General features: G+C 41.4%; 1 protein-coding gene across 1 annotated transcript in view; it reads left to right on the top strand.

The window, feature by feature from the left end:
• bbox1 (butyrobetaine (gamma), 2-oxoglutarate dioxygenase (gamma-butyrobetaine hydroxylase) 1) overlaps positions 1 to 19845 on the top strand; it is a 133373-nt gene that overhangs the window by 103800 nt on the left and 9728 nt on the right. Inside the window, exon 6 of the mRNA XM_052029352.1 lies at positions 18359 to 18555. Coding sequence (XP_051885312.1) covers positions 18359 to 18555 — 197 coding nt within the window. The remainder of the gene's footprint in view (positions 1 to 18358; positions 18556 to 19845) is intronic.

The following is a 19845-nucleotide window of genomic DNA, read 5'->3' as shown; positions in this document are numbered from 1 at the left end:
TCTGCCACTGAGCTTATTTTAGATCCAGTTTGTCACATTAACTTGAATTCCATGACTTCTATTTTTTTTGACTAGATGCCATGTGGAGCTTGCCAAAGGCCTTGCTAAAATCAATGTAGGCTCCATTAATTACACAGCTATCACTGACCCATTTTGTTGCCTCCTCAAAAAATTTAGTCAAGTTAATCAGATGAGACCTTCCCTTCACAAATCAATGTTAACTGTCCCCAGTTAATCTATGCTTCTCTAAAAATAGATTTATACTGTCCTCCTTGAATATTTCCCATTGCTCTGAGACTCATTTACCTTTAAGTAGCTCTTTCTAGTCCACTTTTGCAAAATCACTTCTTGGTCTAAAATAATAGGCCTTATCCCAGTTTGGAGCCTTTATTCCTGTTTTGTCTCTGTTATTTTCCATAACTACACTAAATCTAGCTGAGTTATGATCACTCCCACAAGAATGCTCCCTTACTAATATTCCTTCCATCTGCCCAACTTCATACTCAAAAACTTAATCCAGAACTGCAATGCCAACTCCAATCTATTCTGCATCTCTTGTTGGGCTTGTTACATACTGATAAAGTTCTTCTGCATGCAGTATATGTACTCTGTGCCATCTATACTAATCTCAGTTAATATTGGAGTCATTGAAATTTCTTACTATTACAGCCCTAGTATATTTGCACTTCTCATAAGCTTCTGTACAGCCTTGTTTTCCTATTTCCCTCAGGCAGTTTGGAAGTCTGTAGTGCACATCTAATAATGCAACTGCTTTTCATTCTTTTGTTCAACCCACAGTCAATGATCCTTGCAACATAGAATCATAGAGCAGTACAACACGAATACAGGACCTTTGGATCAATGAGTCCTTGCCAACCACGGTGCCCACCCAGCTAGTCCCAATTTCCTGCATTCAGCCTATATCCCTCTAAGCCCTGCCCCTCCAATGTATCCATCCAAGTGCTTCTTAAATGATACTATTGTACCTGCCTCAACCATTTCCTCCGGCAGCTCATTCCATAAACCCACCACCCTCTGTGTGAAAAAGTTGCCCTCAGGCCTGCCCCTCCAATGTATCCATCCAAGTGCTTCTTAAATGATACTATTGTACCTGCCTCAACCATTTCCTCTGGCAGCTCATTCCATAAACCCACCACCCTCTGTGTGAAAAAGTTGCCCCTCAGGTCCCTTTATAAATCTTACCCCTCTCACCCTAATTCTATACCCCCTAGTTTTGGACTCACCTGCCCTGGGGAAAAGACTGTTAGCATTCACCTTATCTATTGCCTCCTATAATTTTAAATATTTCTTTAAGGTCACCCCTCATTCTCCTACGTTCCAAGGAACCAAAGACCTAGTCTGGCCAACCTCTCCCTATATCTCAGGCTCTCTAGTCCTGGCAACATCCTCTTAATCTTTTCTGCACGCTTTCCAGTTTAACCACGTCAATTCCTATAACAGGGTGACAAAAGCTGTACACAGTACTCCAACTGCAGCCTCACCAATAACTTATACAACTACAACATAAATGTCCCAACTCCTGTACTCAGTGCCCTGACTGATGAAGGCCAGCATGGTAAACGGCTTTTACGCCACCTCATCTACCTGTGATGCCGCTTTCAACGAACTATACACTTGTACTCCTAGGTACCTCTGTTTCATTATACTCCTTAGTGCCCTACCATTCATAGTATAAGTCCAACACTGGTTTGACTTTCCAAACTACATCACATCACAGTTATCTGTATTGAAATCCATTTGCCACACCTTGGCCCATTTCCCTAAGTGATCAAGATCCCCCTGTTATAGAAAATAGACCAGTACAGCACAGTACAGGCCCTTCGGCCCACAATGTTGTGCCAACCTATATAAACACCTACTCCTTGATCAATCTAACCCTTCCCTCCCACACAGCCCATAAACATCCATTTTTCTTACATGTATGTGCCTATCTAAGAGTCTTTTAAATTCCCCTATTGTATTAGTTCCAGGCACCCACCACTCTGTGTGTATAAAAAAATAAAAGAAACCTACCTCTGACATCTCTAAACTTTCCTCCTCTGACTTTAAACTGATGTTCTCTGGTATTGGTCAGTGCCACCCTGGGGAAAAGGTGCTGGCTGTCCACTCTACCTATGCCCCTCATAATCTTATACACCTCTATCAAGTCACCTCTCATCCTTCATCGCTCCAAAGAGAAAAGCCCTAGCTCGCTCAACCTTTCCTCATAAGACATGTTCTCTAATCCAGGCAGCATCCTGGTAAATCTCCTCTGCACCCTCTCTAAAGCTTCCACATCCTTCCTATAATGAGGCGACCAGAACTGAACACAGTACTCTAAGTGTGGTCTAACCAGAGTTTTATAGAGCTGCAAGTTTACCCCGTGACTCTTGAACTCAATCCCCTGACTAATGAAGACCAACACACCAATACGCCTTCTTAACCACCCCATCAACTTTCAAGCAGCTTTGAGGGATCTATGGACTTGGACCCCTAGATTGCTCTTTTTCTCCACACTGCTGAGAATCCTGCCATTACATTGTACTCCACAAGTTCGTTTTTCCAAAGTGTATCACTTCGCACTTGTCCAGATTGAACTCCATCTGCCATTTCTCTGCCTAACTCTGCATCCTGTCTATATCCCATTGTAACCTATGACAACCTTCTACACTATCCACAACATCTCCAACCTTCGTGTCATCTGCAAATTTACTAACCCACTCCTCCACTTACTCAACCAAATCATTTTTCAAAATCACAAAGAGTAGGGATCCCAGAACAGATCCTTACAGAACACCACTAGTAACTGACCTCCAGGCAGAATACACTCTATCTACTACCACCCTCTGCCTTCTGTGGGCAAGCTGATTCTGAATCCACGCAACCAAGTTTCAATGGGTCCCATGCCTCATGACTTTCTGGTTGAGCCTACTATGGGGAACCTTGTCAAACACCTTACTAAAATCCATGCAGAAGCTTTAGAGACGGTGCAGAGGAGATTTATCAGGATGCTGCCTGGATTAGAGAGTATGGATTATGAGGAGAGACTAAAGGAGCTAGGGCTTTACTCATTGGAGAGAAGGAGGATGAGGGGAGACGTGATAGAGGTGTACAAAATATTAAGAGGAATAGATAAAGTGGACAGCCAGTACCTCTTTCCCAGGGCACCAATGCTCAATACAAGAGGGCATGGCTTTAAGGTAATGGGTGGGAAGTTCAAGGGAGACGTCAGAGGGAGGTTTTTCACCCAGAGAGTGGTTGGCGCATGGAATGCGCTGCCTGGGGTGGTGGTGGAGGCTGATATGTTAGTCAAATTCAAGAGGTTGTTAGATAAGCATATGGAGGAATTTAAGATATAGAGGGATATGTGGGAGGAATGGGTTAGATAGTCTTAGGAGTGGTTTAAAGGTCGGCACAACATGGTGGGCTGAAGGGCCTGTATTGTTCTATATACACCACATCCACAGCTCTACCTTCATCAGTTTGTTTTGTCACCTCCTCGATAAACTCAATTAGGCTCATGAGGCACGACCTGCCCCTCACAAACCCATGCTGGCTATCCCTAATAAGACTGTGCTTCTCCAAGTGCTCGATAATCCTGTCCCTAAGAATCCGCTCCAATAGCTTGCCCACCACTGACATAAGACTCACTGGTCTATAATTTCCAGGATTATCCCTATTACCTTTCTTGAACAAGGGATCAACATCTGCCATTCCTGCAGCCAGGGAGGATGCAAAGATCATCGTCAACACCCCAGCAATCTCTTCCCTCGCTTCCCGTAGTAACCTGGGGTATATTGCGTCCGGCCCCAGGGACTTACCTATCCTAATGTTTTTCAGAAGCTCCAACACTACCTCTTTCTTAACCTCAACATGCTCCAGTACATTAGTCTGTTCTTTGCTGACCTCTCATTCATCAAAGTCCCTCTCGCTTGTGAACACTGAAGCAAAGTATTCATTAAGGACCTCCTCCACCTCCAGGCACATGTTTTCACCTTTACCCCTGAGCAGTCCTACCCCCACTCTAGTCATCCTCCTGTTCTTCACGTACATGTAGAACGCCTTGGGGTTTTCCTTAATCCTACTTGCCAAGGCCTTCTTATTGTCCCATTTTAGCTCTCTGGTCAGACCACACTTGGAGTATTGTGTTCAGTTCTGGTCACCTCATTATAGGAAGGATGTGGAAGCTTTCGAGAGAGTGCAGAAGAGATTTACCAGGATGTTGCCTGGATTGGAGAGCATGTCTTATGAGGATAGGTTGAGCGAGCTAGGGCTTTTCTCTTGGAGCGAAGGAGGATGAGAGGTGACTTGATAGAGGTGTTTAAGATAATAAGAGGCATAGATCGAGTGGACATTCAGAGACTTTTTCCTAGGGCGAAAATAGCTAACATGAGGGGACATAATTTTAAGGTAATTGGAGGAAGGTATAAGGGGGATGTCAGAGGTAAGTTTTTTTTTAGGTGGGTGCATGGAACACACTGTCAGCAGAGGTGGTGGAGGCAGATACATTAGGGAAGTTCAAGGGACTCTTAGATGGGCACATGAATGATTTGAAAAATAGGGCGTTATGTGGGAGGGAAGGGTTAGATAGAGCAGGATAAAATGTTGGCACAACATAGTGGGCCAGCAGGCCTGTACTGTGCTGTATTGTTCTATGTTCTACGTTCCAATGTCTGGGGTGGGTGGGATCTTTGATTATATTGGCTGCTTTACTGAGGTAGCGAGAGGTGTAGACGGAGTCTGTGGAGGGGAGTCCGTGAAGCCTGGCGGCAAACTGGCAGTTAAAAAAAAATGACAGGTCATTAAAAAGTGTTAAAAATAAATTAAAGATCAACTATTTACATTTGTAGAAGTATATGAAAACTTATTTCCTGAAAGACCTTTTCTGTCACTGTGTGCTATCCTTGTGCATCTGTACAAGTGTTCCTAAGATTACAAAAATACCATTGATATTCAATCTCAAAATAAATTTCTAATGCATTCCTTGTTCTTTATTGAACTCCAGCCCATCTAATGAAAACATCCATTCTGAACGCAGTTGTCACACTGAAGAGTGGATAACATGTTTTTGTTTTGCTGGGAGCACTATAAACAGCACTACATCCAGCATATAAATTGGAAGTATGTCAAAAAATTGAGAGGGTATTTAAAAAAAAAAATCTAATATTTCCAGTAATATTACAGTACAAAATTAATTAAGCTAAATTCTTGAAGAATGTACCAGTGTTTTTTTTAGACATCTTTTTCAATACTCTAGCAAAGTCATCCACACAGGAACAATATATTTCTCTCAGCATACCAGGAGAACATTATTAAAACTTTACTTTAAAACAAACTGTGATATTATTTCTTCTAATTCGATATACATTAATGATTTGGAAGAGGAAACAGAATGTAGCATATCTAAGTTTGTTGGTGACACTAAATTGAGTGGAAAAGCAGATTATGCAGAGAGATATAGACAGGTTAAGTGAGTGGGCAAGGGTCTGGCAGATGGAGTACAATGTTGGTAAATGCAAGGTCATCCACTTTGGAAGGAAAAATAGAAGATCAAATTATTATTTAAATGCTTAAAGATTGCAGCATGTTGTTGTGCAGATGGACTTGGGAGTGTTTGTGCATGAATCGCAAAAGTTGGTTTGCAGCTTATCAAGGAGGCAAGTGGAACGTTGGCCTTCATTGCTAGAGGGATTGAATTTAAAAGCAGGGAGGTTATGCTGCAACTGTACAAGGTACTGGTGAGGCTGCACCTGGAGTACTGCGTGCAGTTCTGGTCTCCTTACTTGAGGAAGATATACTGGCTTTGGAGGCGGTGCAGAGAAGGTTCACCAGGTTGATTCCGGAGATCAGGGGATTAGCCTATGAAGAGAGAGAGAGTTGCCTGGGACTATACTTGCTGGAATTCAGAAGAATGAGGGGGTATCTTGTAGAAACATATAAAATTATGTAAGGGATAGATAAGATAGAGGTAGGAAAGTTGTTTCCACTGGTAGGTGAGACTAGAACTAGGGACATAGCCTCAAGATTCAGGGAAATAGATTTAGGATGGAGATGAGGAGAAACTGCTTTTCCCAGAGAGTAGTGAATCTGTGGAATTCTCTGCTGAGGGAAGCAGTAGAGGCTACCTCATTAAATATATGTAAGACACAGTTAGATAGATTTTTGCATTGTAGGGGAATTAAGGGTTATGGGGAAAAGGCAGGTAGGTGGATCTGAGTCCACGACCAGATCAGCCATGATCTTATTGAATGGCGGAGCAGGCTCAACGGGCCAGGTGGCCTACTCCTGCTCCTATTTCTTGTGTTCTTATGATTCTCTTCTAAATAATGTACATTTTCTCGGCTGTTCAACAAAAATCAGTTTTATTAGACAAAAGTCCCTTCAGCATATTGAAAACTGTCACTTCTGGATACTTGATGGTCTTAAAATGATATATTATGCAATGCGTAGCAACCAGCTTTTTGTTTCTCACAAATCTTACTACTAGTTGTAATTTGTCAGACCATTTAAGAAAGTCTCAATTCTCTCAACAATTTCCATTCAGTTTTGCTGTGTAAGCTGTCGTGATATAATTGTACGTACTTGTAATTCATTGGATTTGCAGTGAGTTTCTGAAGTGTTTCTCTCATCTCCACATTAGCTTGTTTTTATATTTATCAACTGATTTCAAACCCTTATTACATGCAATTTATTAGTAATTTTGAAAAATTAAAGTCTGAATTGGAACCACTTATTTTAAAAGTTGACATAGACCAGCACGGAATATCTATTGGTGGGTAAGGAAGCTAAGCAAACCCCAAAATCCTTAAATTCATCAATTACTGCTTTCCCTATACTACACTAGTTACTGCTAAAGTTTCTGGAGAAGCAAGGTATGCCAATTTGCAATCTTTTTGTATTTCCAAAATAATTTTTAATGCAATACTGTAACTTCAGGTACATATTAATATAGTAGGTAATTCCAATTTGGGATTAATTGCTTCCTAGTACACGTAGAAGAGGAGCAATGCATAGAACACTTGATCAAATTTAAGCTATTGATAGGAATCATAGAAAATTTACAAAAGAAAAGGGGACCACTTTGTCCATCACGTATGTGCTGGCTAAGAAAGAGCTGCTCACCGTATTCTTTTCCAGCACTTGTAACCCAATGGCATGGCTCGTTAGTACAGATCCAAGTATTTTTTGAACGTGATAAGAGTTTCTGTCTCTATCACATCTGATAGTCTATCACACTATCACATCACATAGATCTGGCAACATAGATCTGGTAGTGAGCCCCAAATATCTGACACACTCTATGTGAAAAACAAAATCTTCATTTCTCTTACCAATAGCTTTAAAATCTATGCTACATGGCTTTTGACCCCTCTTCTATGGAAAATGGGTCCTTCCTGTTTACTCTCTCTCTCATATTGGTATTGGTTTATTATTGTCACTCGTACCGAGGTACAGTGAAAAATTTGTCTTGCATACTGATTGTACAGATCAATTCATTACACAGTGCAGTTACATTGAGTTAGTACAGAGTGCATTGAGGTAGTACAGTTAAAACAATAACAGTACAGAGTAAAGTGTCACAGCTACAGAGAAGGTGCAGTGCAATAAGGTGCAAGGTCACAACAAGGTAGATCATGAGGTCATAATCCATCTCATTGTATAAGGGAACCATTCAATAGTCTTATCACAGTGGGAAGTTGTCATTAAGCCTGGTGGTATGTGCCCTCACCTGATGGAAGAGGAGAGAAGAGAGAATAACTGAGGTGGGTAGGGTATTTGATTATGCTGGCTGCTTCGCCAAGACAGCGAGAGGTAAAGACAGAGTCCAAGGAGGGGAGGCTGGTTTTCGTGACGCGCTGGGCTGTGTTCACAGCTCTCTGCGGTTTCTTGCGGTCTTGAGCAGAGCGGTTGCCGTACCAAGCCGTGATGCATCCAGATAGGATGCTTTCTATGGTGCATCGATAAAAGTTGGTGAGTGTCAAAGGGGACATATCGAGTTTCTTTAGCCTCCTGAGGAAGTAGAGACGCTGGTGAGCTTTCTTGGCTGTGACATCTACGTGATTTGACCAGGACAGGCTGTTGGTGATGTTCACTCCCAGGAACTTGAAACTCTCAACCCTCTCGACCTCAGCACCGTTGATGTAGACATGTACACTGCCCCCTTTCCTGAAGTCAATGACCAGCTCTTTTGTTGACATTGAGGGAAAGGTTGTTATGGCACCATGCCACTAAGCTGTCTATCTCCTTCCTGTACCCCGAGTCATCATTGTTTGAGATACAGCCTACTACGGTGATATCATTTGCAAACTTGTAGATGGACTTAGAGCAGAATCTGGCCACGCAGTCATGAGTATATAGGGAGTAGAGTAGAGGGCTGAGGACGCAGCCTTATGCAGCAACAGTGTTGAGAATAATCGTGCTGGAGGTATTCCTGCCTATCATCACTGATTGTGGTCTGTTGGTCAGAAAGTCAAGGATCCAGTTACAGAGGGAGGTGTTGAGTCCTAGGTCTCGGAGTTTGGTGACGAGTTTGCTTGGGATTATAGTATTGAAGGCAGAGCTGTAGTCCATAAACAATAGTCTCTAATGTAGGTGCCTTTACTGTCCAGATGCTCCAGAGCTGAGCGTAGGGCCAGAGAGATGGTGTCCCCTGTAGACCTGGATCGGCAATAGGCGAATTGCAATGGGTCGAGGTTGTCTGGGAGGCTGGAGTTGATGCGTGCCATGACCAGCCTCTCAAAGCACTTCATGATGGTGGATGTCCGATCCACTGGTCGGTAGACACTGAGGCATGTTACCTTGCTTTTCTTCGGTACCGGGATGATAGTGGTCTTCTTAAAACAGGTGGGAACCTGAGATTGAAGCAGGGAGAGATTAAATATGTCTGCAAATACTTCTGCCAGCTGATCAGCACAAGACCTCAGCACACGGCCAGGGACACCAACTGGGCCAGATGCTTTCCTCATGTTCACTCTCCGGAAGACTGATCTTACGTCCTCGACGGTGGCCACGGGTTCAGTTGCATTGGAGGCTATCAGGGTGGGTGGTGACAATCCACTTCCCTTCTGTTCAAAATGCACATGTACACCTCAATTAAATCTCCACTCAACTTCCTCTGTTCCAAAAACGACAACCATCTTTCCTCATGGCTCAATGGCTCCATTTCCCAGTCCTGCCACTCCTGGCAATATCTTCATGGATCTCCCTTGCACTCTCTCCATTGCAATCGCATCTTTCCTGTAATGTGGGATCCTGGATGGAGACAGAGTTAAAATAGTTTCATGGTTAAAATTGATCTTTATTCAGGGCTTTCTATCTTTTCATCTGATTACTGTAAAATTTATTATGTAACCAGAACTTCTAAGATCAATTAAGACTACTTTAAAGGCTAAAGAAAAAATAGCTGGTTAATTTATTCCCAGATTTTTGTTTGCATTTCTTATTAGGTCAGTAACTTTGTTTCTAATATATCTGTGTTATCAAATCTCTGAAGAAGATTGTTATTTCTGATTCACAGAACAAATACATTGGGTGTAATTCAAGAAAATAAACATAAAGCTGGCAGGAGGCTCTAATAAGATCAAGGTCACAAAATTATTTTAAAGTGAAAGAAACCTGATAGCCAGCAGATTGTCAACTTGTCAGACATTTAACAGTTCCACTTCAATATTGAAGGCTGCCTAAGTAGTCACCAAACTCCCACAGATTTTCCATTTATTTTTGCATTGCATGATGAATAACCACAAAGGATTGTGAAATAGTTAAAATTCTCTAGAATTTAAAATGACATTTGGAATAAGAATCTGCTTATTATAAAATTATATGTTTGTTGTTAACATTCATCTGGTTCAGTAAAGTCATTTAGGAAAGGAAGTCGGCAACATTTATCTGGTCTGGCCCTATATGTGACTTCAGACTTCTTAAGTGGCTTGGCTAGTTCAGGAACATTTCACAGTGGGCAACAAAGGCTTGTGTTAAGAATGATGGCCATGTTCTGTGAAAGAATTTTAAAATATCTCTGGAATCGTATCACTGACGGAAAACCGGAGTATTAGAGTCGGGCTGATAAAATGCTTTGCTTGGGAAACATTAAAGGCAATTGAAATAGATTGTTGGGTTCAGAAAATTTGCTTAAAACTATGTGAAGGCCACAGCAGAACATTTTACATTCATCAGCAGCAGGATTAGCCAAGATTCGGTCAGCAGTACACGTACCCAAATCTCGTGCTTCAGTATTGAACAGCAGAGCAGATATAACTGGTGCCCTGTAGAATGATTATCCCTCAGAATCAACATCACTATTTGTTTTGTCATTGCTGTTTGTGGGAAGTTGTTGTAGTGTTTGTTTCCTACAATACAACAGTGGCTGCCTCTCTAAAATACTTTATTGGGTGTGAAGTGCTTTTTGATATCCCAGAGTTGTGAAAGGAGTTTGACAAATGCAAGTCTTTTAAAGATCATTAATGATGCTGGAATTTATGTCCTTCCCTGTTAACTGCCTTAAAATATCTAACAAAGAATACATAATATTGAAAGGGAGACTTAAAATCATAATGGTAATACCTCAGCTGCTTTTAGCCACCTGAGGATTCAGCTTTAATGAAAGAGTACTGATTGTTCTAGAGACATCAGTCCATCATTCACTGACTAATTACAGCTGCAATGTGTGCCACTTGGTAATAAACTACGAGCCAGCTGAAACCAGGCTGACTCCATGATAAACTCTGTACCGCTTGCTGACCAGTGACTTGCATGGGAGGTGATGCAAGTTACTTCCCATAGGCCAACGATGTCAACATGACCTGTCTTCCCCACACCCTACTACCCAAAAACCTTGTTTCAACTTAAGTGACAATCTTGAATTCCCCCGGTGTGCAAATCAGCAAAGAAATCCAGGTTTAAACTTAGAAAATAAAAATTAAAACAACATGACCAATAAGCCAAAACAGCTGACAGATAAAAACGTACCCTCATAGTATTAAAAATAAATTCATGCAATTTAAGTTTTTAGTAACAACAAGCCTTTATTTAACTATACAGTATTATTGTTCAGGTGCATCTAATTATTTTTTAATGGATTCTGGCACCGTAAGGAGTTACAGAATTAAGCAAAAATGTAGTGTTCAGGCTGATCTCTTGGCATTAATACTTGAAAACTAACCAGCTCTGTACTAACATTTCTATTTGTGTATTTGCACCAATGAGACAAAACAATGTGTGTTAAATTAGTGGCTTCACTGCTTTTCAATCTGGTTGCAGAGAAATCTTGCCATTGTTTATGCTTATGCTAATCCCAAACTCCTTCGAGTCACGGTAAGATTAAGATTGAAATGGTGACATAAAGTGCAATGTAGAGGCACCAATGGGCACTTTTCTCTGAAAAGACGGGAAAAAATGGAACGATTACTTGGGGCCATTTCTGGCATTTGTAGCAACTGATTTAATGTAATTTTATTAAGTCATCTGGCCATTCACTTAGAAGGGAAATACAGGGTAGTTGGGCATGCTTTCTAAATAATAGTTTAGCCCATGAGACAAAGTAATATAAAAGTGTTGAAATAATTTATTAACAGTATGCGCAAAATTAAAAGCCTCAGCCAAGATATAATAGAGCAAAAGATAATATGTCTCTCAATGTTTATGATTATACTTTGTCTTGAGTTTGGAATTCTAGTAATCAACATATAACTATTAACTAATATTTCTCTAATGAAAAGTTTTTTTTTCAAATTCATTGGGATGTTTATAAAATACCATTCTCTTCATCTGCTTAAAAAAACCAGTTGCAGCAGTATTAAATCTAGGGTTGTCAAAGCCCAAGGTCACAAGTCTGATGATGTATGGTGAATGGATGACTCTGGACGCTATAGCACCTGGTTTATAAGGAGCATAAATAGTCACTGAAGACATGATATTGACATCAACATGTAAATTGGCTTGGCAATGGGAGACATTGGAGTGTTGTTTTTTGATTGTATATACGTGACTAGTGGTGTTCCGCAGGAATCAGTCCTGGGATGCTTGCGATGTGTAATATACATGAATAATGTGGATGTAGGAGAAGCAATCAGTACATTCACATATGACACAAATTGGTGGAGTATTTGATAGTGTGGAAGGTAGTGTTAGGTTACAGGGTGATATTGATGTGTTGGTGGAGTGGGCTGAGAAATGGCAGATAGTGTTTAATACAGATAAGGGTGAGGCGATACATTTTGGGAGAGCTAATGAGGTTAAGACATACACCATGAATGGTAAGATCCTAAGGAGTATTGAAGAATAGAGGGACCTCTGTGCATAAGTCCAATGATCTTTGAAGGTGGCAATGCAGGTAGATAACGTGGTTAAGAAAGCACATGGGATGCTGGCCTTCATTAGTGGGGGCACTGATTACAAGAGCAGGAAGGTTACGTTTCAACTTTTCAAAACATTGGTCAGACCTCAGCTGGAGTACTGCATGCTGTTCTGGTCACCACACTATAGGAAAGATGTGATAAAGGTGGAGGGTGCAGAGGGGATTTACCAAGATGTTGCCTGGGATAGACCATTTAAGTTGTGAGGAGACACCTAGAGTGGCTGAGATTGTTTTTTGAGCAGGGGAGATTAAGATGGAACATAACTTGAGGTATATAAAGTTATATGAAGGGTATAAATAGGGTAGACCACAGTAAACTACTCCTGTTATCAAAGGTAGAAAAAAACCAGAGGGCATTGATTTAGGGTAAAGAGTGAGAGATTAGAGTGGAGCTAAGGAGGATCTTTTTCACCGAAAGAATTATATTCCTGGAACGCACTGCCTGAGGGAGTGGTGGAAGCAGAGTCACTGACAGTATTAAAGAAGTGTCTACATAAGCACTTGAATTGCCTAGGCATAGAAGACTATGGGCCAAATGCTGGAAGATGGGATTACTACGGATGGGTTTGACAGGGTTCCCTCATGCTGGGCTCATCCAGAAGATTAAGATGCATGGGATCCACAGTGACTTGGCCATTTGGATTCAGAATTGGCTTGCTCATAGAAGACAGGGTAGTGGTCGATGGGCCTTATTCTGACTGAACGTCCATGACTAGTGGTGTTCCGCAAGGATTTGTACTAGAATCTCTGCTGTTTGTGATGTATATAATATATTGTGGAGAGCGTTGAAGATTACCAAAGGATACAGCGGGATATTAGATTAGTCGCAGATATGGGCAGAGAAATGGCAGATGGAGTTCAATCCAGCCAAATGTGAGATGTTGTACTTTGGGAGATCAAATGTAAAGGGACAGTACACTGTTAATGGCAAGACCCTTAGCAGTGTTGATGTACAGAGAGATCTTGGGGGTCCAAGTCCATAGCTCCCTGAAAGTGGCTGCACATGTTGATAAAGGCGGCATATGGCATGCTTGCCTTTATTAGTCGGGCTGTAATTTGGCAGCTTTATAAAAATCTAGTTAGGCCACATCTGGAGTTTTGCATTCAATTCTGGTCACCCCATTATAGGAAGGAAGGAAGGATATGGAGGCTTTGGAGAGGGTGCAGAAGAGGTTTTCCAGGATGCTGCCTGGATTAGAGAACATGTGCTATGAGGAGAGGTTAGACATACTTGAGTTGTTTTCTCTGGAGTGGTAGAGGCTGAGGGGAGACCTGATAGAAGTTTATAAGATTGTGAAGGCATAGCTACACAGTCAGTAGCTTTTTCCCAGGGTCGAAATGTCTAATACTAGGGGGCATGCTTTTTAAGGTGAGAAGGGGTAAGTTTGAAAGAGATGTGCAGGGCAAGTTTTTTTTTACACAGAGTGGTGGATGCCTGGAATGCACTGCCAGGGGTGGTCGTGGAGGCAGATACGATGGCGGTTTTAAGAGGCTCTTAGGCACATTCATGTGCTGAGAATGGAGGGATATGGACATTGTGTATGCAGAAGAGGTTAGTTTAGTTAGGCATTTAATTACTATTATAATTAGTTCAGCACAACATCGTGGAACAAAGGGCCTGTTGCTGTGCTGTACTATGGGTCCCCACTGGTCGGCATGGACATGATGGGCTGAATGGCCTATTTCCACACTGTATGACTTAGACATAAGTGGGAACCATCAAAGACCACCTGCTGTGGAGTTATATTTTAAACTTGCTAAGACCATAAGAGAAATATGAACAATAGAAAAATCATCAGTCTGTTATAACAAAAAGTTGTCTTTAATACATAAGCTTTGTATTGAAACATAACTAGTTTATTTACTTAGCTCACTGCCACCAAAGAAGGATAGTTGAAAAAACTATGCCAAGGAAGCCAATGTTCACACACCAGTTTAAAGTACTTTGAACAATTGATAAATCATAAATATTTTACAGGCTTGAAATCATTGTAGAGGACTAAAAACATCAATTTTCCTTCAGCTGGAAGAAATTCATAAAATTAAGTAACTGAATCAGTGTCAAATGTTAAAAATTGTTGATTTGTAAGAGATAAAGAAGGTGGTTTTATTCCACGTGCTGGACAAATATTACATGGAACACTGCCTTAGAGGAATGCTTGATAATACACCTTGAACATGTAAAAGACTCAAATTTCACTTGACGTTCCAATTTCCCTGTGTTCAAGATATGTTTCTGTGCCAACAACTAAATGCCCACCATTTTGCATAATTGACAGATAGTAATTTTCCACCTACAATTATCAAAGCACATTACCAGTAACCAAAATTTTTGCTTTTCTTAGGATTTATTAAAACCATTATGATTCATGATTACAATAGTGATAAAATCCATTGACATTTGTAAAATGTGGAACTCTATAGGATAATGATTTTGTGATTACATTTTAAGAAAAATGTTCTCAAATCTCTTCATGCCTGTGCGAATCCCCACAGCTTCCAGCAGCCCTGTGATCTCTTGTCTTGGAGGCAGATGTCAGAACATCCTTCAAGAGGGTGACCCCTCGCAAGGCATCAGGCCCCAACAGTGTACCTGACCGGGTACTGAAAACCTGTGCCAACCAACTGGCTGGAGTGTTCAAGGACATCTTCAAACTCTCACTGCTGTGGTCTGAGGTTCCCACCTGCTTCAAAAGAGCACCAATCATACTGGTGCCCAAGAAGAGCAGGGTGAGCTGCCTCAATGACTATCACCCGGTAGCACTCACATCTGCTGTGATGAAGTGCTTTGAGAGGTTGGTCGTGGCTAGGATTAACTCCTGCCTGAGCAAGGACCTGGACCCGCTGCAAATTGCCTACCGCCACAACAGGTCTACAGCGGATGCAATCTCACTGGCTCTCCGCTCTGCTTTGGAGCATCTAGAAAACAGCAAAACAACGTCAGGCTGCTGTTTATCGATTACAGCTCAGCATTCAACACCATCATCCCCTCAGTACCAATCACCAAGCTTCAAAACCTGGGCCTCTGTAACTGGATCCTCGACTTCCTTATTGGGAGACCACAGTTAGTGCCGATTGGTAACAACATCTCCTGTCGCTGACAATCAACACAGGTACACCTCAAGGATGCGTGCTAAGCCCACTGTTCTACTCTCTCCACACTCATGACTGTGTGGCTAGGCACAGCTCAAACGCCATCTATAAATTTGCTGATGACACTACTGTTGGTAGAATCTCAGATGGCGACGAGGAGGTGTATAGGACTGAGATCAGCTGACTGAGTGGTGTCACAACAACAACCTTGCACTCAACATCAGTAAAACCAAGGAATTAATTGTTGGCTTCAGGAAGAGGAAGTCGGGAGAACACACACCAGTCATTGAGGAGTCAGCAGTGGAATTGGTGAGCAGCCTCAAGTTCCTTGGTGTCAACATCTCGGAGGATCTATCATGGGCCCAGCACATTGATGCAATCACAAAGAAGGCACACCAGTGGCTCTACTTCGTTAGGAGTTTGAAGAGATTTGATACGTCACCAAAGACTCTTGCAAATTTCTATAGGTGTATGATGGAGAACATTGTGACTGGTTGTATCATGGTCTGGAGGCTCCAATGCACAGGAGCTGGCTGAGTCTGCAACCTTCTGCAAGGTGCTGCAGAGGGTTGTAGATTCAGCCAGCTCTATCACAGGCACAACCCTCCCCACCATCGAGGACATCTTCAAGAGGCGGTGCCTCAAGAGGGCAGCATCCATCACTAAGGACCCTCATCATTCCAGGACATGCCCTCTTCCTATTATTACCACTGGGGAGGAGGTACAGGAGCCTGAAGACCCATACTCCACAATTTAGGAACAGCTTCTTCCCGTCTGCCATCAGATTTCTAACGGTCCATGAACATTACTTCATTATTCCTTTTTATTTACACTATTTATTTTGTGATTTATAGTAATTCCACATCTTTGAAATTACTGCACTGTACTACTGCAAAACAACAAATTTCACAAAAGTGAAATATCAGTGATAATAAATCTGATTCTGAGCAAATTAAATAATCTGAAAACTAACTTGACCAACTAGAGATTATGGAACTACTCAGTCATTTCCTATAGCAAATAGTTCCAAATCCTGAGCCCATTCTGCAACTAAGAATCTCATGAATGGATATGCAAGACCTTGATCTGAGTATTGTTATGTAAACTTTGATTACCTGTTGATGCTCCAAAATTTTGACTGAACATGGAGACAGGAAAAGCCTCTGGAGAGATTTCTTACCTGTACTTGATACTTTATTCAGCTTTGATTTTTGAATAGTTATGCTTCTGCATTTGCAGATGGTACATCCATTGACACATGTAAATGCCCTCATATAGGGGAAGATGATGCGAAGTTTGTTTTTAAATAGTACGCCTCGTGTTCTGGTAATTATTAATTGTGAATACCATGATTTTAGTGAACTTTGTAGATCTGAGTATTCCTCTTATGACTTTTAAATGCCTTAGGACCTCTCTTATCAGTTTTTATCACTTCTTGATTTTGTTGCCAGTAGCAGTATTAAACTCTTTCTTGTTCCTTGGTTTAATGCCTAAGTACACCTGGACATGTGCAAGCTATACAATTTGTTATGAGTGTCAATGTACTGTTAAGTACAAGCCACATTGATTAGTTTGACAATATCTGGCCCAGATGGAACACAATGTTATGCTGGTGCATCCAGTGGCAACAGTGATTGTTCTAGCACATTGAATTCAGAACCACTCATGCTGGTGAGGTACCTTAAGGCAAATCTACATGTAGAGATTGCATTAATGATTTTCTGAATGTGATGTGCATTTGTGAGGAAGCAGTCTATTATAATTCCTAGTAGACTGGTGCTTGTTCTTAGGAAAGGAAATGATGCTCCCTTAAATCCATGCTGTTCTTTTTGGCCTGTTAATTTTATGGATGTAAGTGCAATGATCAAGATTTACTGTAGTTGGTACTGCTGGAGACAGTCTGTCAGTAATAAATCTCAATTGCAATTCTGTCATAGTTATCCTTTGGGCTATATAGCATGTAAATAGTACATATATGCTAATATGTTGAAAATGTGATGAATATAGAATATACATTACAAAACACTGGTGTTTGTAAACCTTGCTGGGTTCCATTCATCAATGACTGCATTATGTTTTTATTTCTTCTCCTTGACTCTCATAATTTTGAAAGTCCTATTGGTAAGCTAGTTCATATGAAAAAGCAATCAGGTTCCATACAGGACAATTTGTATTTGAGGTTTTGAAACCATGGATGTTTGTAAGGTCAATAAAGACACTATGGCAGATACGGGTTTTATAGAGTTTTGTGCTTTTTCAGAAAGTCAATTTGTTATTCTTGGAGATGGGAGGGTGGAAGAAATCAATGATATTTTCTATTCTATTCAGAAATATGCACTTCATGAGATTGGGTAATGACATTAGGATGTATTTTTGCATCATGTGGTAATATGTTGGATTGGTAGCCTTCTATGTTCCTGCTTATCACCCTCCAGCAGCTGTCTCCACCTTGACTCTCCCCTCCATCTCCAATTCTACCCCTCCCTACCTCAACCTGCTCCTCATCCTTCACCCCTTCTCAGTCCACCAATCACCTATCTCACCTCTCCCTCTCTTTATACTGGCTATCGACCAAAACATCAACGATTCCTTCCACGCTCTCCCCCACCCAGATGCTGCTTGACCCACTGTTGCTCCAGATTCCAGCATCTGCAGTCTCTTGTGTCCCTAGCAATGACATCAGTTTTTTTTAGGTATGTGACAGTCTGTTGTTTTGTAGACATTTAAATATTAATTACTAGAACAATAAACAATCTTAACAGTACATTTTGGAAGTAATTTGTCTGTAGACTAGGGTGAACTTGTGAAAGTGTGTGACAAAAACTGCAACAACCAGCATAAGGATTAGTATTAATAAGACGTGCTTTAAATATTCTGTGATGGTTATCATTCCCTTGTGTTTTGGCCTAGGTTCAGTTCCTTCACTGCTTAAAACAGACAGATGTCGGAGGTGAGACAAAGATAGTAGATGGATTCCATGTTGCCAATCAACTTAGACGGCTGAACCCTGAGGCTTTCCAAATCCTTACCTCAGTTTTGGTTGACTTTACAGACATTGGAGTGGATTACTGTGATTTCTCTCTTCAGTCTAAGCACAAAATTATTGAGTAAGTACAAAAGCAAGTGGATGACATAATTTCATCTGTATTTCTAGTAAGCCAGTGTTTCTTTGAAAGCGAATGTTTAAGTCCTAGAAAAATCACTTGGCTTTCACCCCTTAGCCAGTTCACTGCCAAAATAACATAACTTCCTTATGCTGGTGGCTGTATGATTATGACCTGGCACTTTACTAAGTGGAAGATTTCCTGCAACCACCCACCCCGCCCCACACTTCTCATTTAATTTAAAGCCTATTTACTGAATGCTATGCACTAAACTGAGCAAAGCATTTCTTTACCAACAAGAACTGTCAGGTCCATGGATGGTGGGAAGGGAAGGTGAAAGGGGACATATTGCATTGAGAAAATATTTTGAGAGAGGAAGTGGTCGATGCAGACCAGTGGGCTTGGATGTGTGCCTGGAGTCAGTGGCCAATGTGGTAGGACACATGGCTGGTCTCAGCAATTGGCCTCGTCAGGTGTGCAGGTGCTGCCAGGGACTAAGAAACGTGTCAGGGCTGGGTGGTGCCACGCAGAGGAATTCCAGGAGCAAAAGGCAGGAAGGGAGTGAGAGCCCTTGTGCACGAGCAAGTATACACAAAAGGGAATCACCTAAATATGTGGCCACTAACACTAATTCCCATGCAGAAGAATCTGGTCTCCAATCATCTTCATCCCTCATGTCTTTGCATCACAACCTTCGTTTGTGAAACCCACATTATAGTTGGTGGGTAACAGCTACCCTATAATACAAAAAAAAACACACAGCCAATTTCTACCCACACTGTGGCTTTTGACTGGAGTGTCAGGACCCATAATCATAACTTGAAAACTCAGACTTACCCTCATTATCCACCTCAGAACCAACAAACCAGGACTGGAGGCATCATCCTCAATCCTACGAGACTACATAAAAAGGTTTGTGGAGTTGAAAATGTGGAGCAGAAGGTAGAGAAGCAACAATTTTGTCCTGAATGCTGAAAGAAGCAGCAATTGACATGCACTTCTTCCCTTCTAGTCTGTGGCATTCAGTGCTCACAACATGGTCTCCTCTACCTTGTGGACTAAATGGAGATTTCTTCAAGGTCAACCCAGAGCTTCTAGTTGCCTATTGTTTCAATTCTCCATCACACTCTCACTCCAACCTGTGTCTTTGGGCTCCTACATTAGACAAGAATGCCCAACATAGACTTGAGCAACAGCACCTCATGTTGTGCCTTGGTCTCTTGTAGGCTTCAGGCCATAGTATGGAGTTCAATCATTTCAGGTAACTTTCCATATGTCCAGCTCCATTTTACT

Source organism: Pristis pectinata, chromosome 14 (assembly GCF_009764475.1).
Source record: "Pristis pectinata isolate sPriPec2 chromosome 14, sPriPec2.1.pri, whole genome shotgun sequence".
Classification (NCBI taxonomy): domain Eukaryota; kingdom Metazoa; phylum Chordata; class Chondrichthyes; order Rhinopristiformes; family Pristidae; genus Pristis; species Pristis pectinata.
This window is presented reverse-complemented; position numbering and strand designations above follow the sequence as displayed.